Source organism: Notamacropus eugenii, chromosome 4, assembly GCF_028372415.1.
Source record: "Notamacropus eugenii isolate mMacEug1 chromosome 4, mMacEug1.pri_v2, whole genome shotgun sequence".
NCBI classification, from domain to species: Eukaryota; Metazoa; Chordata; class Mammalia; order Diprotodontia; family Macropodidae; genus Notamacropus; species Notamacropus eugenii.
Genome location: NC_092875.1, coordinates 277,693,547 through 277,719,249, shown reverse-complemented (window position 1 = coordinate 277,719,249; position 25,703 = coordinate 277,693,547). Strand labels below are relative to the sequence as shown.

At 35.9% G+C, this 25,703-nt stretch overlaps 1 protein-coding gene across 2 annotated transcripts in view; it reads left to right on the top strand.

Annotated features, from left to right (window-relative positions):
• The window catches only part of TOX (thymocyte selection associated high mobility group box), a 368,121-nt gene that overhangs the window by 191,295 nt on the left and 151,123 nt on the right, over window positions 1-25,703 (top strand). For both annotated transcript variants that reach the window (XM_072604653.1, XM_072604654.1), the window contains one exon: window positions 8,297-8,539. In XM_072604653.1, the coding sequence (XP_072460754.1) occupies window positions 8,297-8,539 (243 nt within the window). The remainder of the gene's footprint in view (window positions 1-8,296; window positions 8,540-25,703) is intronic.

Below are 25,703 nucleotides of genomic sequence, written 5' to 3'. Positions count from 1 at the left end.
GACCTTACTGCAGAGATCTCATCATTCACTGTAAATAAACTTGTCACAGTGCTTGAACTTTGTCCATATGACAAGGCTGATGCTAAGATACCTCCTTCCCCATTAGGGAAACCTTAGTAAATGATACCAGTTTCACAGAGGATTAAGGAAGCAATTCTGGAAAAGAAGCTTGAGCATACAACCCTGAGTAATTAGCTCTGGTAGTATACTCTCTAATGGGACAGGAAGGCTTTAAGCCATTATTCTGGGGTTATGGTTGATGTCCATTACACTGAGCTTAAGAGGTAACAAGAATCTACATCAGATCAATTCAGTCAGTCAGTAAGTCCCCAAGAATTAGTTACGTGCTTACTATATGCCAGGTGCTATACTAAGCACAGAGAACAAAAGGAAAGGGAAAAAACTTAGTCCCTGACTTGAGAAGCTCACATTTTAACGGGGAAATCAATCTGTAGACAATCACGTATAGACAAGGTAAATACTTGTAAATGGGAGGCAGTTTCAGGGAAAAGACACTGGTAAAAGTTGAGTCACTAGGAAAGTCCTCTTGAAGAAAGTAGAATTTGAGATAAGTATAGAAGGAAGCCAGGGAAGACAGTATGTAGAAATAAAAAGAGAAGGCATTGTTGGGAGTCCTGAACTTAATGGTTGTGGACAACCATTTTAAATAAATTTTTGAATAGGTTTCATAGGGATTCTTTGTCCCAAGACAACAATCCTGGCAAGAAAATCTCCTTTTGTGCTTTGCGGTCAATAAAATGTAATTTTAGGTACAAGCTAAAATTGCCCCTTGGACATTCTTCAGTTGCCTGCCTCATCCCTTGCAGGTCTGCCTGATCTGTAGCCTGCTATCACATGAACTTTGTGGCACCTTTCCAGAACATCCCCTTTTATAATTTCATTTTTTCTACACATGGCTATGCACACAGTAGGCCCTGGGTAAATATCTATTGAGTGAATGAATGTCATGTCAGAAAATTAATAGTTTCTTGAGGCATTGCCCTTTGCCTAACCTGAGAAAGAAAAATTAATGTACACAACAGAACAAAAGTTGTACCTTCTACAATCATATATTTTGATAACTGTTGCTTGATAAATTAGTACATTGTGTGTTTTTATAAACGAATGTGATTTATTGCCATTGTCTTACATGTGAAGAAAGACAAAAAAATTGTTTGCAGGATCATTGACTTGAGCACATGAATGGCACTGTTGGACAGTTCTTGCTGAATGTTCAGATGATTTATGTAACAGACCGAAGGTTGCCACAGTAATACATTATAGTCTCAAGCTATCAAACTTGGTTCATGCAGAGACAAAAGAAGCTGAAAAATACTTACTTCTGAAGGTCCCCCTCCACTCTTGGGGGAAAAAATGAGAGATAATACTGATCTTTTTTAAACTCTTGGGAGAACATGGGAGAAGGGATACTTTCCTATATTATTATAATTTCAGAATGTATACAGAGTCCATTTATTTTTATATTCTAATGACCTCTTCCCCTCATTTTTATTTTCAATTAATTATTTGAACTGTGGGAAAAGAACATGTAAAAAAGATAAAATATTTTTAAATGACACTCTTGGTATTAAGGATACATGCTAGAAATTCAAAATTGAGGTATCCTATACAAATTTACCAGTAATACATTTTTCCTTTCAAAATGAAAAACATTTTAAAATGATAGCTAAATCTATAGTAAGTTAAATGTATTCATGGTTATGTGTATGTTCACAGAAGTAAATATGCCTTATAAAAAAAAAATCCCTGTGACATAGTAGAAGTAGTGTTGGATTTGGAATAAGAGGTCTTGGAATTGAATCTTCGCTCTACTTATTACTATTTCTGTTACCTTGACATAGAAGGTTAACTTCTCAAGCCCTCCATACATTGATATCAGTAAAATGAGGGAGTGGACTAGATTAAGGTGCCTTTCAGCTCTAACATTCTGTGAAGTCTGACTTTTTGATAATAAGGCTTCCTGTCATCAAAGATAATATTCTGTATGCTGATTGTTCTGGGTGGTCTGAGGCTTACAGATGCAAAGAATCATGTAGAAAAAGAAGAAAGGAAAGGTTAAGAAGAATTTTCTTTTCTTTGATTCTGGACAGCATAAATTAGTAGTCTATCCTTGACACATGTGAAAATGAGAAGTCTCTGTAGTCAAGACGAAAGTCTGCATAAATTAGCATTCCACTTACATATATATCAGCATACCTATAGCAAAAAGAGAATGTAAATGGTTCGGAGAAATAAAGGAAATACCAAACCCAGGGATGAGACTTGTAAAATATTGGCTTTGAACATGTTTGAGAGTGTGAAAGTGAACTGATGGCGGAAATGAGATCTTCAATAAATGAGATGAAGTGACGCAAATTAGATGATTTGTATGTGAAATTGGAATTTTGCAACAAGAGCATAGGTAATATATCCATAGTCAGTTGATATCATCTCAAGGAGAATGTTTAGTTTACACAAGTATGGTTTTCAAGACAGATATCCTGCCCTAGACTGGGGCAAGGTGATCAATCACAAACTAATCTAACTCAAAAGAAAAGATCACTAACCCCATGGTCTCTGAATTCCATTCTTACCAGAAAGACTGGATCATTAATAGGGCTTCTTCATCATGGTCTTCCTAAGGAAGGGAGGTCTTGTCAGGGAACAGGAAGGTAATTTGTTTATGTAATCAAATTGATGATTTGATTTAACTTTGTTTTGTTTTTTTAAAACATATAATTATTTTTTCTTACGGGGATGATAGATACATAACAGATTCTCTGTACTTTTTACTCTTAGCAAGCTGCCTAGGGTACTAAGACCACAGATCATAGATAATAGCTACAAGAGGCCTTAAAACTCAGCAAAATTAGCCTCCCACCCTCTGATTTTACAGATGAGAAAACTGGGGCCCAGAAAAATTTAATGGCATGCTCGGAGTTGAACAGCTAATAATTGTCTGAGGTAGGAGTCAAACCTAGGTTCTCCTAATTCTAAGCCTAGCCCTTTATCTACTTTTATCCTCTTAAATATGGCTTTTATTGCAAATTAATAAACTGTTATTCTTGTTGGCACCAAGCTAACAGGAAAGGATCACTCATGACTGAATTCACCACCGAGTTGCACAAACCAACACAGGGAATCGAGCACATGCTGGAGAAGATACAACACAATGAAATCCTATAAATACAGTATCCCTGTATTTATCAACACTCAGTATAGAACCTTGTCCCAATTCCCTGCATACAAAACTTTCCAGTCTCTTTTGATTGTTAATTTACAGAATTTGATCTCATTCCACTAAAACTATGGCAGCAGGGAAAGGGAGTAGACCATAGGATCCAGAAGTGGGAAGAGACCTTAAAAGTCATCTGGTATATTCTGGAATTTTGCCAAAAACATCCCTAATAAATGATCATTAAGTCACTGCCTGGAAGTGCCCAATAAGAGAATACCCACTACCTACTATGCCAGGGCTCCCCATTCTATTTTAAACAGCTCTGAATAGTAGATTTTTTTCCTTATATCAAACCAAAATCTGCTTTATACAACACCCACCCCTCTAGTGTCATGCTTTTGCCATTTCAGGATCAAGTTATATAAGTCTAGTCTCTCTTTCACATGATAGCCCTTCAAATACTTAAGGATGGCTTTCATCAATTCACATCCCCTCATATAGAATTGATACAGAGTTTGCAGTCCACTCAAATCTCCAAAATTTTGTCCCCCCCCCCAAATTGCTATCTAATCATGCATCCCCTACTCTCTGGTGCTTATGAATTTGGGTTTTTGAACTTGTGCAAAATTTTGCATTTATCTGTATTGAATGCCATTTTATTAGATTCTGCTCAGGATTCTAACTTGTCACATCCTGACCGCACAAAAGGTAGATACTTTACATGACTATATCTAGGGGAAGAATCTGAACTAAGTAAGAGATAAAGGGATCACTAAAGATAAAAAAAAGATGATTGTTTTTACAAAAATGGAAAAAATTTTGCATGTTTCTGTGTGCTGCAGATATTTAAGAGTCTAGGTATGATGACTCCCTTGTCCCAACGGAATACAGAACTTGTACTAACATGGTAATGAGCCTTCAAACTTCTTATAACTTCAGATGAAAAGATAAAAGCTTCAAATCAGAAAGACTATCACTCCCACTGAGCTGTTCACAGTTCTGTTCTTTGATTGAGGCTTCTCTGAACTTGGTCTCAATTGCCAGCACTCCTGCGCTTCTATGCTAGCTGCTCATTTGAGGTCTGCCCTCTAGTTTTTGCTAGTTTCCATGAGGTGACTTCAACCCTAAAGACTCTGCCCATATGACTGTGCCTATTAGATTGTAAGCTTCTTGAGGGCAGGATTGAAAGACAAAAGAGGTCTGTGATTTCAGTATGCTTCTAATGGGAATGTCCTTCCCCCAGAGTCATGGAATATGGCACAGGCTGCACATTGTACTATAGTCCTGCAGCAACCCCAGTGAAGTACCAAAGTAAAGTTTCAGATGTCAAATAATCTTCTGGTTGTTAATGCTTCCTACAGACTAATCATCTCTCGCTTGATGCATTTGGTTGGTTGCCTATACTTTCGAATATCAATGAGTAGCATCGTGGTGTCAACTGGTAAATTCAGATGTTCTAGAAATAGAAGACGCTTAGTCAATCTTATGTAAAATAGAAATTTGTAAACCACACATCCTTAATCATCCTTTTAACTGATTTGTAACCCTTAAAGTATTGTTATCATAACTATAACTGAGATGTATAGAAGAAATTTGGTCTAGTGAAAAGAATGTTCTATTTGGAGCTTGAGAACTTGTTTGAATTCTAGCTAATCTGTGTACTTGTGCCACCATGAGTGTGACTTCAGTTTCCTCATCAGTAATGTAAGGACTCGGACTAGATTGTCTTTAACATGCTTCTTAACTCTAAATCTCTGATCTGTGTTCCCTAAAAAACCCAGCAAAATATAGTTAACATGGAACTTAGTGCTGTTAGTTTCATAAAACCTTTATCATAAGATAGATGTATCTTACAAAGACATTTTTATGGATTTCTTAATTCATTGCCACACACATATAAAGATTTCCAGTAAAGTTAATCTGACATGATAGTTAGTTCTTTGTCAGTAGGTACATCTAGATATAAATGCCACTATATAATTACATGGCTCCAGTTACACTGTAATAGGCTTGTACCAAATACCTATATTATGATTTTCAAAAAAATGTCTTTGTCACAAGGAGAAGCTGCTTAGTAACCTTGTACAGTTATATTTAATGATCGCCCTAACTACCCATTTCTGGTTAAGTTGTGGAATCTGTGGTTCTGGTATGTAATTACATGGGTTAAATGAAGTTAATGTGTAATTACATGAAAATAACCATGTAGCTGAGTTAAATTGGAGTACAATTGTTATCACTGAATGTAAAGTGATACCAATTAAACCTCCCTTTGAAACACCACAAATTAAAACCTAACTACCAGGGAAATTCTATTACAGAAAGACACCATACACTAGAGAGAGTATCATTGAGTATTTTCATAGGTTTAAGTATCTCTTGTTAAAAGCAGAACTTTATTTCCCCCTTGTTATTATAGTGTTTCTGCCTCATTCAGTGAAGGATCAAACTACCACCCTTATTTTCCCCATAGCTACTTAAAGATAAACATCATGAAATCCAAAACTTGCCACTTTGATAAGAGAGGATTCATGCTTCAAGTAGAACTAGATGACCTCTGAGGTCATCCCTTTCAACTTTAAAAGTCTATGTTTGAAAGATAAGAAGTCGAAATATTAACACAGTCCTTCCACATAAATATAAGATTGAGGGAGAGGGCAGTGCTGGGAGAAGACTCAGATACTCCTGCAGTATACAGCAGTTACATGTTCTATGTAAAAATCCCCCTTTGCAAAAAGAGAACATCTACTTCCCTTCTATTAGACCACCCTTTGTGCCGCTGCTCATGTGAAAACCACACCAAAGCCCAAAGCAGCCCTGAAAATTAGTACAAGTTCAGAAACCCAGAGCCAGAAGGTAATCTGGCTGATGACAAGTAAGAATTAAATTTAAAATTATACATATCACTAACAGTATATTTCCTCAAATTAATGACATGTACTCTAAAGCTTTCGAAATAACCAAGAAATAGTGAAAACATTACATCTGCCATTTCCTGGTTTTTACATTTTAAGATTCTATCTGCAAGGCTGAATTAAGTTTCTCCTTCATTCCCTGCCCCCAATTCTCTACAATCTCCCATTACACACACACACACACACACACACACACACACACACACACACACACACACACACACACACACACCTGCCTCGGTTCCAGATGTTATTAGTAGCTCTTCATTTAATCATGTCTTCTAGCAGCACCTAAATAAATATATCAGAACTTGTAAAACATTTAGCAAGTGCAATTCAAAGATTTTCTTTCTGTTAGACAAATAGACACCATCTGGAGAAAATAACCCCAGGCTCTTGGATGCAATTGCATGGAGCTTAATGGCAGAGCTCCCAGTGACTACCTTCTAACTACTGTCTTTGGCTTTCACTTTCTGGCTGCCCTCATGCATGACCATTGAAAATCTTGCCTATCTCAGCATGCAGTGATATGTTACATTATACAAGGTAAACCTTGTTACTGATGATCCTGAAGACTGTAAAGCTTCTCTCAAGTCAAATGCATGAAAATATTGGGACTGAGATTGTCTCTCATAATACCACCTGTTGCAAGTAAACATGTTTGTCCCCAGATATGTCAACCAGTTGTTTCGTATGCTCTTATGATGTCATTTTTCTTAATTCTCTTTGAATGTTGCCATTTTCCCTTTTGAGCTAAAATCTCCCAAGTACCCTTCCATTCCCAGAGTTTTCTCTGATGATACCTTCCAGGAGAAACCATAAATATCAAGAGTAGTTATTTCACTGATTAATTCCTTCTCCTTAATTTGCTTTATTAATTGTATGAATGAATGAAATAAATTTACCTAAGTGCAGTATTTAGTTTTGACTTGATTCTCAAGGAAAATGTTCATACAAATGAATGTTAATAGTCTGAAACCAAGAAAACTATCTCCATTTGAATTTGTAGCTAAAAATAGGCCTTGCTATTGAGAAAATAAAAATTGATTCCATTTTGTAATTGAGTCTATTCTGTATCTCTACCACCATTTTGTATAACTGTCCAAGTCATATTTATTTGTCTTTGAATTAAGTTTGGAAGTTCATGGGTTCAGAAGTTCACTTTCTTCCTCTCTAAGTTTAAAAGTTCAGGTTCCCTATAAATCACTATAATTAAAAGAAACCTGTTATCTCAACACCACTAGTTGTCTTTGTACAATTAAAGGAAATCTGTTATCTCTATGTGTACCATTAGTTATTCTTGTAGGGGGACTAATCAATTAGAATTTCCCAGCAAGATGGAAGGAGGTTATAGCTATCTCTGAGTTCCTGATTTCTAGCCAGTCATATTGTTCCCCATGTCTATGATGCATCTAAATTTGTAACCAATCATCTTGTCTTCCCCATCTAGGATGTAGCCTTTTATTTTTTGGGTACCCCTCCTTTTATCTATAAAAATGATGCATAAGTTCTCATCTGGAGTCTTTAGTTTGCAGAGGTGGCTGAGAACCTGTACACTGGCAAATTTATCCTTTGCTAGTAAATTGATTATTCTTGGAGCTTGTGCCTCAGTTTATCTTAATTTCAATTGTGACACTGTTTATTTTTGGTTTGTATATCGTGCTTTCAATGAAGCTGTACTGTAATACACACAAATAACTTCTCTATTGTTATTCTGTTTTTTTTCCAGTAGAAAGGTGAGTATATGGATTTTTTTTTTTCAAAATCTAAAAGTGTCTGGAATTCATTTTATTACAGTCCATGATCTGAGCTGTAGGGAGCCCTATGAAGCACATTTGATCAAACATTAATTTTATAAATTGCCTTCCTTCCCCACAGTTCCCATGAAAAAGGTATTCAGCTAGATTAAGACTCTGGAAAATTTTAATGGGACCCTTGAAATGTGTTTGATTTCAGCTTTTTTTGGAGGGAAAAAAAAACCATTGCCTAATGGAGGCTACGTGCATACCAGACAGGCTTATGCCTCTGAGGCACTTTCCCTCCATGCATAATAGCCAAACTGCAACAGGAGAATCTATGACTGTTTGAAATGTTCCGTTTGCTAAATTGATGCTACTGCCTGAAGTAACATATAAGCTAGTTATATGAGGGCATGCTCATGTATGTGTGATGATTTTCAACAATATCCTTATTTTCATTTCAGTCTTACCCTGGCCCAAGCCTTGAAAGTGAAGACTTTAACATTCCTCCAATTACACCCCCTTCACTACCTGACCACTCGCTGGTGCACCTGAATGAGGTAGAGTCTGGTTACCACCCTCTTTGTCACCCAATGAACCATAATGGGCTGCTTCCATTCCATCCACAAAATATGAACCTACCTGAAATTACTGTATCCAACATGCTGGGCCAAGATGGAACACTGCTTTCAAACTCTATTTCTGTGGTAAGAACTTTTACTCATCTGGGGAACGTGAAGGGAGGTGGTGGTGAGCTGAATTAATGAGTGAGACTTTTTAAATGATCATAAAATAGTATTACTAAACCAGAAGTACTAATAACTGCTTAAAATGATCACCACATGATCTGTTTCTGTGCTATATTCTGCAAAATGCTAAAATGATTTTCCATCTATATTAAAAGTCAAAGTGGAACTATCACTTATTTATTTCAGATATTCATATAAGTATCAGAAATCCTAAATACAGGATTGACAAGCTTATTATCATGGAATCTTATAGGTGGAAGAGGTGGAAGGAAACTTCCACCTCTATCTAATCTGATATCCTAATTAACAATATAATTAGTCCTTGCAACAATCACTCTGACAAATGGTCATTTACCCTTTATTTGAATATGTCCTTTTGATAGGAAATGTTACTACTTTTTAACATAGTCCATTCTACTGTTGGACAGCTATAAATGTTAGAACTTTCTTTCTTACATTAAGCCAAAAAAATGTCTGTAATTTATTCATTGATCCTAGTTCTGCCCTCTGCAGCCAAGAGTTATAAAGAATAATTCTAATCTCATTTCTGCATGATAGCCCTTCAGTTATTTGAAGAAAGTTGCCATATCTGAAATATCACTAGTTCCTTTAGCTGTTCCTTAGAACATGGTTTCCAAATCTCTTATCATTCTGGTCACCTCTATCAGATACAGTTCAGGTTGCCATGTGTTATGTGCCATGCCTAAAATGTATCATGTCGTTCTGAACATAATATTCCAGAGAATATATAACGCTGTTTTGACTAAGTCTGACTAGCACCCAGTATGGTGGCACAATTAATTATATCTCCCTTGATCTGGATATGATGGTTTTTTGTTTGTTTTTTCCTATGCAGCCCAAGATTACATCATTTTTTAAAAGCAATGTTAGCTCATATTGTCAGGTTTACTTTCACACAGACCCCCTTTTTCACATATTAAGCCAGGTCTCTCCTACCCTATAATCATTTAATTGATTTTCTTTACCTAAATGGAGAGTTTTAAAGTTGTCTTTATTAAAATTAATCTTTTAAAGTTTTGGTCCATCATTCCAGTCTGTTGAGGTAATTTTATATCTTTATTTTGTTATCCAATGTGTGAGCTATGTGTACAAACTTTGTGTTATCCACTGATTTGATAACAACTCTTCCTCTTTGTCTTCTTTTGAGTAATACGGTAGTTCAGGGTGAAGGACCACAGATATCTGCAGCTTCCCTCTAGATACCTTTCTATTTTGTGACATTACTTTTTTTAAAAAAAAGTTATTTGTGGAACTATCTTATCAATCTGTCTAACTGTGCTATTATGATCTGATCAATTACCTTTTTTTTTTTAGGCACAATAATAGCTCTTCTAGGCAACTTTTTTATTACTAGAATCATTAATGCATTTTGACTATCAGAGAGATTATTCAGTTATCTAGTTTTAACTAAATAAGTAGCGTTTTAAGTTAGATTATTCTGTTATGGATATAAAAAGATGTTTCAATGGATTTCTATTTGAAGTTGAAATTGTCTTTTCCACAATATATTGTTTTGTATCCTTAATACTTTAGTACACTGTCTAGCACATAGTAGTTACTTAATAAATGTTTATTGTCTGACTAAACGTAGACTAACTTTTCTCCATGTTTGGCCATGGAATCATATGGGAAGGGGCATATGGCATTGCCTATACTTTCAGTATCAGTGCACAACTTGTACAGATTATTCAAGCTCAGGATACCCTGCCTTGCAGAATGAGTACTAAGTAATGAGAATTTTAAACAAACTAGAAGTTAAATATTTTGAAGATAATTTAATTATTCCTTTGTCACTGCTATTTTCCAAACATGGGTGGGACTCTTTTGGGGGATTTTCTTCAAGATAAGTTCACAAACTATCCAAGAAAATATGCTGCTTTATAGCCATGTGAGTGAGATAAAGGGATTTTTTACAAAATCTTTTTCTTTCTAGAAATGCTCATTTACTGTCATATGACCTAGGGAAGAATAAATAATTTATTTCTAAGTCACAAAATTAGTTTTTCTTCTTATTTACATTAATTTAATTTCTCTTCTTTCATATTTACAACTTGGTATTCTCCTAAAATTTTCAAGAATTTAAAAAGAATAATCACAGATGACATTTACATGTTTTATAGTTTACACATCACTTTAGCTACATTTATATGTTCTCATTTTAAAATGTTTGATGATTTTTTGTTTTTAATATATAACATTTAATAATATAATATTTAATATAATTTAATTTTCATATGTAATATAACACCTAATATAAAATAATATTTAATAATATAATAAAATAAGTTACTTTCCATAACTTCCATAAAAGCCTTAAAAGAAGAGTTAAGTAGAACCAGCCAACACCATCACTCTGTCTGACAGCATATTTAGCATTCAGTAACCATAGTTTACCAGTTCTCTACCAAGAGAAGAAAAATGTATTTCATAAATGATTCTCTGAAACTAAGCCTGGAATAGCATTTAATCTAAATTCTGATGTCCTTTAATATTATTTTCAGTTACATCACCATAGGATCATGTATCTAGAGCTAGAAGGGACCTTAAGAGGCCATTTAAGTCCACCCTCTTCATTTTATTCATGAGGAAACGAAGGATTAGAAACATAAAGTGACTTGTCTAAGATCACACAGATAGTGACAGGACTGCAATTCAAACTCGCCAAAGTCACTGCTCTTTCAAACATTTTCTCATTAAGCCCTGCTAACATCCCTGGGGTATAAATGATGATGGCATAACTGCTGTCATCATCTTCTTCATCATTATTTCCCTTTTACATATAAGGACAATGAGGCACAGAGCATGTAAATGACTCTCTTAGAGTCACATGAGTGACAAGTGATAGAGCCTAGAATCAAATCAAGGTCTTCTGTTTTCTTTCCACTAAAGCAGTGGTTGCCACTTAGTGATCCAAGACAGAAGTGTCAAACTCACTTTCTGGAGCAGATTAAAATGTAATTGGGAAGTGGTTAGCAAAATAGATAAGAATACAATATAAATATTGTTAAATTTCTGAATTTCTAAGTCAATATGCAGCCTGCTGGAAACTATTTCTATTTGAGTTTGATAATACTTGTCCAAGTGGTTCATACTAAAAAATTTTTAATCATGAGTAAGTGCTTACATAATACTCCAAATAGTATATTAAATAACCCTGGGGTTCACAACACATCCCCTCTCAAAATTCTGCTCTCAGTGAAAGTTCTTATAAACTTCATTCATCCTAAAATGTAAATGATGACTAAATGCAATTTTTTCCCAGGATTTAATATTTTGTTTCCAAGGAGAAAAGTTCCATTTTTCCCATGGTTGAAAAATAAATCTCAAATTGTAGAATTTTCAATATCAGGATAGTGGGTAGAAATAATATTCTGGAATACAAAGTGTCCTGGCTAGTCCACCTGAACTTCTAATACACTGGTGGACACCTACTCTGTCTAATGAAAGAACATCCTGTGGAATGATACCAAGAGCCCTTCCCCTCCAGATAATTCTATTTGGCAATAAGCTAATGGCACATATTCAGCCCTCTGAATTCATTTTTCTGATCTATGATGCTGTGGTCTGGTATCGATAGACTTGGGCTTTTAGTGAAATTCCAAAATCACTTTAGCTTATGATACAAGGATGAGAAAGCCTGTATTACATTGAGATCTTTGCCAAGACTGAACTTTTGCTAATTACATGCAGCAAAATACACTGTTTAAGTTCAATAGGAATCTAACAAAGAAAGTTAATGAATAAGAAATTCTCTTCTGCCTACCACCATTCCTTTTAGAAGATTCTTCTTCATGTCTTGTCCTTAATCCAAGTATAACTATGATACAAAATTGTCAATTACTAAAAAGTCTACTTTGGTCTTTAGATGCTGAAGACACTAGAAGAAATGCTAATAGATGCCTAGAGACAGATAGATGGCACAGTGGATAGAGTGCCAGGTCTGGAGGAAGACCTGAGTTCAAATCTAGCCTCAGATGCTTACTAGCTGTGTGACTCTGCTCACGTCATTTGACTTCTGTTGGCCTCAGTTTCTTCATCTGTAAAATTAAGATAATAATAGCACCTACTTCAGGATTGTTGTAAAGATCAAAGGAAATAATAATTTTAAAGTGCTTAGCATGGTACCTGATACATAGTAACGGCTATGTAAATGTTTGTTATTATTATTAACTATTAGTAAGATATGGCCCCTACTTCTAAAAGCTTATAATCTTGTTAAATTGGCAAAAATAATGCAAGAATCAATTAGAAATGAAAGACACCATTTTATTAGCTATCAAGAACACAAACATGGTAAGAATTCAGAGAAGGAAGCAGTTAGGAGGAAGGAAAGGTGCTTTTTAAAAAATAACTTTTTATTGAACTTGTTTTCCAGTATTCTTCTCCCTCCCAGATAGTCATTTCATTTAATCGATAATTTTAAAGGCAAAAAAAGATGATGAAAAAATCAGTAAAACTGATCAGTATATTAGAAGTCTGAATGTGTGTGCGGTGTATCATACCTGCAGACCTTTTCAAAGGGGTGGAGGGGGGTATCTTCTCATGTCTCTTCTTTGGAGTCCTGTTTATCCTTTTTAATTCGTCCTTTGTAATTCACAGCATTCATTTTTGCCTGTTTGGTGATTGTTCCTTCCATTTACAATGTTGTAGTCATTGCGTATTTTTGTTTTCTTGGCTCTACATCAATTCATGTAAATATTTTCATGTTTCTCCGTATTCACCATATTCTCTGTTTCCTGTGGCCCAATAAAGTCCATTGTATTTATGTAACAATTCGTTTAGTCATTCTTCGACTGATGGACATCTACTTTGTTTCCATTTTTTTTGCTATCACAAAAGATGCTCTTTTCAATATTTTAGTGTATATGAGAATTTTCTTTTATCAGTGGTACAGAAGAGCTTCTTGTAAGTGTTTGGAGGCCTTGAAAGCCTAGATTAGATCTGATAACATTAGGAAAGGAGATGGGCAATATGCTGCTAACCTATTTTCACATTTGCCTCATTCCCGAGAAGAATACGAATGTCAGTAGATGACCCTCTATTTTCACACGTTGGAAATTTATAAGTCTTTAAGGGATTATTTTCTTTGAAAAGTACTTTGGAAGTAAGAGATTTTTCAAAAGCATTTTCAAGTTACACTTCTTGAGGAGAATTTACTCAAATCAATTCCAAGTCTTTGGACCTTTTACTAGTACTCATGACTGATGTGATCCAAAAAATTTAGCTATTGAACTACAGTGACTTGCCTGCCAATAGCTGAGACACTCTGGTGAATAGCTCACAATTTCTGACCAAATTGCTTATGCAAACACTGAACCAAAAGCTGATGAAATTAAATAGTGAAAAGGGGCCTGGAAGAAACCTGGTATTTCCCTTTCAAATCTCCTCTTTAAAACTCACACATAATATGAGCAAAAACTCCACAAAGCCACCATGCAGAGCATGAAATAATGTTCTTTCCATGAGCTCTGACTGTAAATGGCTAGTTGAATATAGAATATAGCCTACATGGATTTGTGTATAAGGGCAAATAACTTTAATTGGATTAAGAGCAGCATCACCACGTTTAATGAAGAAGTTCCCCTAGATTGTGGCAGCATTACATTTCTATCTTCTCAGTTAGGTTTTTAATCAATGCAGAATAATTAAGTATCTTTAGCCTAATTCAAATGTGTATATTTTTCTTGAGATTTGCGTTAGAATATGGTTTCATTTTAGAAAAAGGACTGCCCCTCATCACTCACAAAAAAACCCATAAATGCCATAGATTCGGTATCATGGGCCTTTCCTAAATAATGCTAAACAGACAGATTAAGAAAATGAAAAATAATCCAATATTTCATGTCATATAGAGCTATTCACAGAATCTGTAGTTTCCTCAAATCCTTACAGAATATTTCTCTCATTCATCCTCAACTTGTCCTTTATCCCATCCAGGCTGATCAGTAGGTGGAACATTACATAGCTCATGGTGCCTGCAAATAATACTGACTCACATTTCTTTGATGCTCTAAGACTGAGTTCTCCATTTCTGTTGAGAACACCACAAACCTTTCAGTTACCCCAGTCCATTGCCTTGGACTTTCACCCTTCACAGTTCCTGACCTTGCCATATCCAGTTGCCAATTCTTGTCAATTCCACTTCCAGCACATCTCTTAGACCTCTACCCTTCTTGTCACTCACATAGCTACTGCCCCAGTTCAGACTCTTGGCATCCCTCACCTGCTTCATTTCAAAAGCCTTTCCCCACCTTCAGTCTAGTTCCTTCCTTATCCATCCTCCACACAACTGACAAATTAGCATTCCTAGATCTCATGTCTGACTGGCTTCTTCTAGGATGAAATTCAGATTCTTCTGGCCAGCATTTAAAGCCCTTTATAGGATGACTCCAGTCTTTCTAAGCTAATTTACATACTCCTTCCTTCCATGTTCTATGTAGCCATCAAATTGAACCATTTTATAACATCATGGAATTAGCACTAGAAGGGACTTCATTGAATCTATCCTCCTAATTATTGAGGGGAGAAAATGAGATGGAAGTTAATTGAAAGCCCAAGGTCACACAGGTAGTATATAGGACAACTGGGATTTAAACTTGGGTCTTCTGACTTGAAATTCAGTGTTTTTTCTACTGTGCCGTGCTGTCTCCTTTGCTCCTTGCTGTCCCCTGAAGTTCACTCTATTTTCTGCCTCCATGTCTTTGGAAAGCTGTTACTCCATTCCTGGGAATGTATACTTTCTTCATCTCTGCCTCTTAGTCTCCTTAGCTTCCCTCTGGACTCAGCCCAGGTATGGACTCCTATGGAGAAGCCTTTTCTGACCGCCATAGATTTTGGTATTATCTGGTATTCACTCACCTGTTGGTGTATTCCATTCAATAGCTGAATGTAAGGTCATTAAATATAAGCGCTGTTTTTCATCATTGTCCTTGTATCCCTAACGTTGAGCAATGACTTGTACGTAGTTGGCATTTCATAAATCCTTGCCACTTATGGAAAATGCTTCATTTACAACAAATCTTTGAGATTTGTAGTGCAATTATGAGTGCTATTACTCCCATTTTACAGATGAGGAAACTTGAGACAGAAAGATAAGTGATTTTTAAATTATCAAACATCCATCATTTGGCAAAATCATCATTCAAATGATTGTCTTTTGAGTCCAAGTCCAGAAATGTTTAACAGATCTACTGGCAAAACTTAATTGAGGTTATATGATTTTGCTGATTGATTTCTTGGCTAATCAAAACACTAACTTCTTTTAATCTGTCAAAACAATTATCATGACCCTGAGAACAACAGTTTCCCATAGAAGGTCTTCTTAAATTTATATACTTCGGTGAATGTGCTGCTATGAAATTTCTACATTCTTATATTTCCTCTTGCTTCCAAACTTTCTCAATGCTTCCCTGTCCCTCTCACCTCCAGCCTTCTTTTTCAATATTGTCCTAAATTTTTCTCTCCTGGCTTGTACTATCACATAAGTTACATAATCACTGAAGATCCCTGCTTCCTCTTTAAGGGGTTCAAGAAATTGAGTTTTTCACATGGTTGATAGGTGCAATATTGGAAAGATATTCCATTCTGAACCTCTTTTCTGAGAATGGACTATCAAACAGGCTAGAATGTCTAGAGCTGTTTAGAGCACAGTAAATGTGTATTAGTTCTAATTCTACAAGTCAGACCTAAACACCCTTTCAAAAACATGTCTTTCCTCAATATTAGGGGTGAATAGATGAGGAGAGCATGATCATTTTTCATATTTTAAAGTTCTTTTAATTTTTTAGTTATTGGCATTGATTGTTAAATGGTATAAATGATCCATTGATAAATTTCCTGTACAGAGAGTCCATGGAAGTGACATTATTGATTAGTGAAGTCAAAAGCTTTGATCCTGGCTTCCCCATTGACTGACTGTTTGTCACCTTAGTGACTTAATCTCGCTCTAGTATACTTTCCTTTCCTCAATTTCTTTGTAATGACTTGCCTTTCAGAAATGCTTTGTAGGCTAATGAGATATCTGAGAGCCCTTAAAGGATCATTTCATGTGAAGAAATAGTTGTTATTCTGCAGATGGGATTGGCCTGGCTTCTTATTGCTTTGTATTAAGAGTTTACCTTTTTTTTTTTTCTTTCCCCATGTGTGGCAGGACAGAAAAAATTAGGGGCTTGTTCCATGTCTTTGGGTTGGTTTGTAGAAAGATGAATAAAAATAGATCCCTATTAATTATTCATGGCTTATATGAAAAATCTTTGACTCTTGAACCTAAAATTGAGTTCTTCAATTTGTGTATTTGTTTTTAGGCATTTATTTGCCATACCCCACATACACACACTCACTGTTTGGTTTAACTAGGTTTGGTCCACAGGGAAATGAAGACTTGTACAAAGTCATCCCAGCCTGGTTGCTTGGCCTACATGTAGTGATTGCCTGCTCTTTGTGCAAGCCACAACCTCTCGCTCATACAAAGGAAAACCTTGCAAAGTTTGAGAAGGTAATCACTGAAAGGCTTCATTTAGAAACAAGGCTTTTTTTGTGGAGCGAGGTTCCTAATGACACATTATAGAAAATTTACAATGAAAAAGCAACAAAAGAGATTGCAATTTCTCTGAATGCTTCAAATGTCCAGTTTTGAAGTTTAAAAATGGAAAAGATGTTAAAAAGCAATAAAATTGAGGGATTTATTTCCCAAATGCTCTATTTTTCCTTGGCAACAAAAGCAAAGCGTAATGTATATGCTTGGATTTATTGTCACTTCTTAGCACACAGTCGTGACACACTCTGAATTCAAAGGCCACTGTACAACTGTTTTGACAACCATCACATCAGTAGGTGCTGTGCGGGACACATGAAACTGAAGCATGAGTGTTTCTTTAGGTCTATAGGGAGTGCAGTACATCAGTGAATTCAGCTGTATTAGAGCAGCATGAATTTCTAATATGTCGCCATTATGGAAAAGACCACTGGCATATTGAATAATGCAGCTTTCAAAGCAGAGCAGAAAATGTGATTACAGACAATTTGATTGCTGTTTTTAAAATAAATATTTTCAAAATCTTGAGGTATTTTATTTCATGTAATGCATAAAACATGTAACAGTGGACGAGAACTAAAGATCTTTTAGGACACTAAAGAGCAGATGATGTCAGCTCCATTTAGATATGGCATAATAGAAGCATTAGTTTAAAATGAAATGGATGTCACAGTGGCTTGTTTCCTTATTTTAAAAAAAGCAATAAAAAGAAATGATTTTGCCCACTTTGACAGAATAATAAAGGCAGGGAATAATTATTTAGCATTATGACACAGTTCATCAAGTGCTTAGCAATTACAATCTTTTTTTTCACGAATTATCCTTTTTTGAATTTTGTAGCACATGAGAACAATGTACTAAACCACCTTAATAGAGTAAAGAAATAGGATGTCCTTTCATTTTTTTTCTGCGTGGTTGACAATACAGCTTTTTATTTGTTATTAAATTGATAATAAGGACAAAACAACACGCTATCTTCAGATAATTGTAAGGTACTTTTAAATATTCCCTTTTTCAAAAGCTAACTCCAAATTTAATAAATAGGATTTATCCTAGGGCTCCACTGAGTTGCTGATTTGGGAGGTACCTTTTAGTGTTGGAGCAAATTATTTCAATGGAAGCATTCCAGAACAACTTTCACTAAAGTCACCAGGCCAAACAAGAGGCTTTCTTTTATTGATCTAAGTAATGAAATTTAAAATCAGAATATGTAATAGTTTGTTTTATTGTTAAGCTCTATATTTGTTGTGAACATCAGAACGTTGTCTCATCACTGTGCTATGGAAGAGAAAATGATCAAAAGATACATTTCATAGATTAAGAGCTAGAAAGGACCTTAGAATTCTTCTAAGTCTAGATCTCTCATTTTACAAATGAGGAAACTGAGACCCAGAGAGGTTAATCAACTTTTCTGAGATCACAAAGAAAATAATGACAAAGCAAGTATTTGAACTCAACCTCTCAATTTCCAAATCGAATCCACTCTTCATAGAGGTATCCACAGTTCTTGAAAAGATAAGTAGATGGTTTTCTGTCAAGAAACTTAAGCTCTACAATCCCCTTGGTAGCCTGTTTGTGTTTAATTAAACTAAATTGCAGTCATAAGTAATACTGCAGAAAAAGTAAAATTTCAGTCAAAGATTTGGGTTCCATTTAGGAATTTCCTACTTAATGTAAAGCCTTAACGTATTGCTGTAATTTTACTCACTTTGTCTATATCTTTACTCTGGATACTTGAAGAACAGTGGATTTCATGTACTTGACATTTATTAAGTCATTCTGCAGTTGTCTTTTCCTTAAACCAAATAACCCCAACTCCCTTGAGCTTTCCTTAAAGGTTCAACTTTTCAACCTGTTAATCATATTAGCTGCTCTTTTAACCCTGTCTTTATTAAGCTATGTAGATTAGTACTGAGTACAATAATTTAATGAGGACCTAAAAAAACACTGACTTTGAGAAAAGGATTAACTCCTGACTTCTTCAAGTCATACTCTGGTTAAGTTTTTTTGAAAATATAATTACTGAATTGTTGATGTATATTTAATTTATGGACTATTATGACCCCTTAGGTCTAATTTTCTTGGTAATTGTCTCTAGCCAGTTATCCCCCATCTTGTTTCTAGGTGTGCCATTTCTAGTCCTAACGGCAAACACATGGGAAGTCTACAATAGTTTTGGTCTTTTAAGGCATTTTTCGCTGTGTATGCACATACAGAAATTTGTGTGTATTATTTAAGTAATCCAAAGAAAAAGTAGATAGAAAAGAAAAATACAGAAGTGCAAGTTGTCTTTGTGATTCTCAAGTTCCCAGTAAGTAGAAAATCAAGGATTCTCTGAGCATTGAACTTTTAGTTAGGTATGATTATGCCTGATACTGTTATAGAAAAAAAAAAGAATCTTTTCCAAAGTGATTAATGAGTAATTCATTTTCTCCTGGGAGGGGGGACAGTAATGGAGAACACTTATGATCAGAACAAAGATCAAGAGGGAAACAGAAAAAACAATCTTGTTTAGTAGAGAAATTAAACCTGGAACAAAATGTAGATGTAGGGTAATTCATGTGCAATTTGATTTCATGATGACGATCTTTTCCTCAGTGTCCCTAGTAATCACCTTCTCCCTCTCTCTATTTATATTTTTATTCCTTTTCAGATTTGACTTCAAACTGTTTCTTTGGCTTCCTCTCTTCCCTATCTGTTGCATTTCTCTTTTCTGCTTCCTCATCTTTCCCCTTCGTTTTGTCTACACCTATACATATTGATGTGGTGAAAGGAGAACAGGACTTGAGATCAGAAGAGACATGGGTTCTAATCCTGCCTCTGGCATCTACTAATTATGGAACTAATTAAATCTTCCTGGGCTTCAATCTCTTCATCTTTAAAATGGTGATAATACTTATAGAACATACATCATAGGGTTGTTTTGAGAAACAAGTAAAAAGAAATACTGAATATGCCATATCAATATCACTTCTAATTATGAGTGACCAGGATGGCTTTGCCCAGTAGCTAATGCAGATATTAATTAGATTAAAGCTGGTTTCAGCATCCTCTTGGCATGAAACTTCCTCAGTTTTAACTGTAAGTCATCTGAATGTCTTACAAAACCAAATTGGTTTCATTGGTTTAAAACAACTTGATTTTTCCCCCTCCTGCACAAGCCATTGACACATTATTAATCTTAGCATGAAGATTAAGTCCATGGGGACTCCATTTGTTATGTCCATCTTAACCCACCTCACCATTGCACTGATTACTGCTTTGAGGGTAACCTTACCAATAGGATGGACTCCTCAAAGAGGGACTATGATGTCACATTTCCCTAGATTTTTATATTAGAATGTAATATAGGATTGAGTTAAAGGTTACTGTAGATGGTACCCACTCTTGAAAGAAATGCAAGCCCTAGCATCTCCTCTTAGCAGGAATCCATAATGGTAGTCTATTGATTCACTTTGAAATGCATTATAATGTATAGTTGTTAACTGTATGTTATCAAGCATTAACTTGATTTGTTTACAGATTTACAAGTCTGAGGTATCTGTGATGGTGAAAAAATTTTCACTTAAATTCTGATCCACTGGAAGAAGGAGTTTTCTCTTTTTGATGAAGTGTTCCTAGGCTGATCTTAGGGACTAATGCTTATCTCATAATAATAATAGACCATGGGGGTAATGGTATATTGGATTAGTCTATTATATCACTAGTGTTGGAGTTATTTTTTTTTCTTTTTTAGCTAGAGTATCCCCTTGATAAAGTATTAGATATTTAGAGCTGGAAGGTACCTCAGAGGTTACCCAATTGATTCCCCGTATTTTGCACATGAGGAAACAGAGGCCTAAAGAAATTAGATGACTTGCCAAAGATAGTAAAAGTAATAAATGACATAACCAGGGTTGCTGACATGTTTGATTGTTGTGTCCAGGGCAGTATCAGGGTCATCAGAAATGCTGCATTATAAATCCACTTAGCCACAGAGTTACAGAACATTAGTTCAAAAATGCTTTATAGGAGAGGACTGAAAGAATATCTGTTCAAGACATCGCCTTTTTAATTATTTAACAAGTTTTCCCAATCCAGGCCATTATGATACTTTTTAAGGACAGTCTCCTACTTAAGCTTCTTTTGATTGGAAATTCTGAGGTTTTCTGTGATAATTAACTACTTTTCAGAGAAACACTGTTTGGAGGGGTGGAGACAAGGGGGAGAAAAGCATGTAAAAATATGGCTTTTGCCTATGTGTTATTTTTGTTAGAAAATAATAGATTTGATTAATCTTCTTAAAGTCACTTAAAACATTATTTAATAGCATTATTATCCCAGGAACAGATTTTTGTTTGTTTACCTAGTAGATACTTGTTATATTTTGATAAATTTCATTCTCAAAATTTGATAGTTTAATCCTTGAAGTTATTGTACTGTATAAATTCCACAGGGAGGAAAAGTAGCAACTAAATTAAATTCTGTCTTATTATGGGGGTAAAGCGTTCCTTCTACAAGTAACAGCTTTTTTTCTACAAATTTATTTGTCCTTCTCGTCTTTCCCTTAAAATTTAAGAGGATTTTTTACCTGAATTATCAACTGACTTAAAAAAAATGATTCAACTCACAAAAACTGAAAACATTTGTTAAAATATCTCATTTTTTTCAAATATATATTTTATCATGGTCTGTACTGACTAGCAGGTATAAATGATTGGGCACTAAATTCAGATAGGGCCATACTTCATCCATTATGACACTTAGTAATAATGGTGGGGATAGTAAAAGACTCTCTATTCAATTATCTGAATAGTAGATCCATAAGTGTCCTCGCTGAAAGTGTCAAATGATAAAGGATGGCAAATGGGGGAAAAGGGCAAAAAATATTCAAAGTGGAAAATTCTACCTTCTTAACATTATGGACAGCTTCTCTTGACCTGTTCTTTCTTTCATGATGTGGAAAGGTCTTAAAGTGGAAATTTATTTGGAATAATTATATAGGAAAAGTTGATTAGTAATGTTAGACCATAGATAAACACGCACACATACACACATATCCCCAAAGTCGGTATTAATAAATAATGCATTCTCTCTTTCTCTCTATATTCACAAAGGATGCAAACAATTGTCCCCGTACTGTGAAGGGATTTCTTCTACTTTATATGAAAATGAAAATATTCATCAAGACACATGTGTATACTTTTAAGAACTTTTGGTCTAAATCTCTGATTTCATTAGTGTGGGGAACTCTTGGTGAGGAAATGTCCTTCACTGATGCAGAGCAGAATCTCATCTGTAATTTATAGTCTTAGAGAGTTGTTTGGGGCACTGAGAAACTAAGTAACTGGTTCATGTTCACACATGCGGTAGAAGCAGGATTGGAGGTTAGGTACGTCTCCTATGAACATACATATTAAACTTATCTGCATGTGCCAAGGAGATGCGCAACTCAGTATGTTTCAAGGTGTATGTCTTAGCCATGACCACCATCTGTATGTTCAGGAGTTGTTGAAAAAGGTAGGAAGCATACTACATATTCATGAAGTAGGTCTTATCATTTGTGGATGGTGAACATTTATGTAGCATAATGCTATTTGTGAGTTGATTTTCCCCTCGAATAGGGAAGATGTATTTTCAACAGGCTTTGTGCACTAGACTGGTCTGCCAGTAACTAAAAGATACAGAGTGTCCTTTAGAATTGTAATTCAGTATAACCTGTAGTTCAGTTCAACAAATATTTGTTGTTAGGAAATATCATATTGGTTCCTAGCCGGCTGAGCCCTGGGTGCATTGTGGACAAAAAGATAAGCTTAGATTCCCTGACCTCCAGAATCTTAAAATCTCATTTAAGGTGTACATGCATACAACAATTAGAATATGTAAGATGGTACATAAGTAATAAAGTGCTGGGCCTAGAGTCAGGAAGACTCATCCTTCTGAGTTCAAAGATGGCCCCAGATACTTGTTTTTTGACCCTGGGCAAGTCATTTAATCCTATTTGTCTCAGTTCCTCATCTATGAAATGAGCTGGAGAAGGAAATGGCAAACCACTCCAATATCTATGCCAAGAAAACCCCAAATGGAGTCATAAAAAGATGGACGTGATGGAAGCAAGATATAGTCAGTTCAGTTGTATGCTACTAACAATTCCTCAAAGTGTTTCTTTTACCCATCTTACTCACTCTTGTCATCCTTTCAGTTCTTTCCCTCTCCCCCAAAGTACTCAAGTCAAATAGATAAGTATTTATTAATCATCTACTATTGCTAGACACTGTCCTAAGCACTAGGGCTGCAAAGGAGAAAACAGTCCCTACTCTTAGAGTGCTCCCAGTCTAACAGGGAAGACAACATGGAAACAACCATCTACAAACAAGATATATTCAGGATTAATTGGAGATACAGGCAATTCTTGCTTTACATAAGTGGACCATTTTGCAGACCCCTATTTAAAGTGATTTTTATATAATTCAAATTTGCCAGTGGATGTGGGGAAGGGAGGAAGGAAAGGGGCTGTGGAGGGAAGGGATCAGCACCTAGTTGAAGGACTCATTCAAGGGGCCCAGGACAGAAAAGAGAGAGTCTGGAACACTCCACATAGGGGCCAGAATCAAGAGGAAGCGGGGAAAATATGTGGGGGCCAGACACAAACAAGAGAAGATGGACAACATGTGGGGTCCTGGAACAGACACAAGATACCCAAATACAAATGGACAGAAGAGAGGCACATGAGGATGGAGATGTAGTTATATGGAGAGAGGAGGGGAAGGTCTCTTCCCTTTGTGGAGGTCTTCTAGCCAAGCCTCTGATATGGACAGGATGGGGTCATTGGCAGTCTCTGTGCAACCATTCTGCTTTCACTTGGAGAGTTTTTAGGTGTTGTTTTTAGGGGGTTTTTGGGGTGGGGAAGAGGGGAAAGGCTGTGGAGCACCAAGCCAAAGGGCAGGAGCAGAGAGAGAGCACAGGACTGAACAGTAAAGTTAACATAGACTTTGCTTTGGAATCCAGATTTCTTCAGAATTCTTTACCTAAAGTCAAATTTGTCTACTGCAAACTTATATAATGCAAGAACTATCTGTATTCTTGGAGGGAAGGCGCTGAGATTAAGGAGAACTAGGAAGAGCTTCTTGCAGAAGGTAGGCATTTAGCTGAGACTTGAAAGAAAGGCAGGGAAGCCTGGAGCCAGATATGAGGGAGGAGTGAGTGAGTGGTCCAGGAATGGGGTACAGCTAATGGAAATGCCTAGGATCAGGAGATAAAGTTTGTTGTTGAAGAAGTAGCAAGGAAGTCAGTGTCACTGTATCACAGAATATATGGTTGAGAATAAGGTTATAAGAAGACTGGAAAGTTAGGAAGGGCCAGGTTAGGAAGGAATTTAAAAACTAAAAAAGAGAATTTATTTTATCCTAGAATAGAATATAGGGAGCTACTGGAGCTTATTGACTAGGGAGGTGACATGGTCACCAGCACTTTAGGAAGGATCAGTTTGAGGAATCAAGGATGACACCTAGGTTGTGAACCTAGATGACTAGGAGGATGGTTGTACCCTCAATAGTAATAGGGAAGTTAGGAAGAGAGGAGGGCTTGAAGGGAACCATAAGAATTCCAGGTTTGAATTTCAGAGGTCCTCTTTGAGCTGTTCAATAAGCAGTTATAGATGTAAGACTGAATGTTAGGAAAGAAGTCTGAACATTATTGATCTGAGGACGAACTGCGTAGATATGATAATTGAGTTCAAGGGAAGAGATGAGCTCACCAAGAAAAATAAATAGTATAGAAGGAGAACAGAAGGCCAAAGGTCGTGCCTTGGGAGATATTCATGGTTCTCCATCAAGACTCAGATGAAGATCCAACAAAACAGACTGAAAAGGAGCAGATGGATAGGAGGAAGAACAGAGAATAACATAAGGAAAACCTAGAGAAAAGAGTTAACAGGAGTGATGTATAGTATCACAAGCTGCAGTGGTCAAGGTGAATTAAGACTGAGAAAAGGGTACTAGATTTGGCCGTTAAGAAACCACTGGGTGATTTTAGAGGGAGCAGTTTCAGTTAAGGAAAATCTTAAAGTTGAAAAGGACCTTAGTGGTTGGTCATCCTAGTAAACCCTCAGTTACCTGTTACCTCCAGGATAGATGTAAACTAACATTTAAAGTCCTTCACAGTCTTGACCCATCCTATCTTTCCAGCCTTCACACTCATTTATTCTTTTTCAGTTTTAACTTCAACTGAAATAAATTTACCTTCTTCTTATTCTTCACACATTCCAATTCCCATCTCTGTTCCTTTACACTTGCCATCCCCTGTGCCTGGAATGCATGTTCTGCCTCTTAGAGTCATTACCTTCCTATGAGGCTAATCTTAAGCTTGAAGCTTTCTACATTCTTGACACTCTCCCCGAGGTCCTGGTGATTTCACCTTCAAATTATCTCGTATCATTTTATAGATATTTTGTATGTAGGTGTATATGTACATGTTGCTTCTCATTGTAAGACTGTAAGATTCTTGAGGGCAGGAGCTGTTTCACTCTTGTCTTTGTATCCCTAGTACGTAGCAAAGTGCCTGTGTAGTAGCAACCACCCTACCACACAG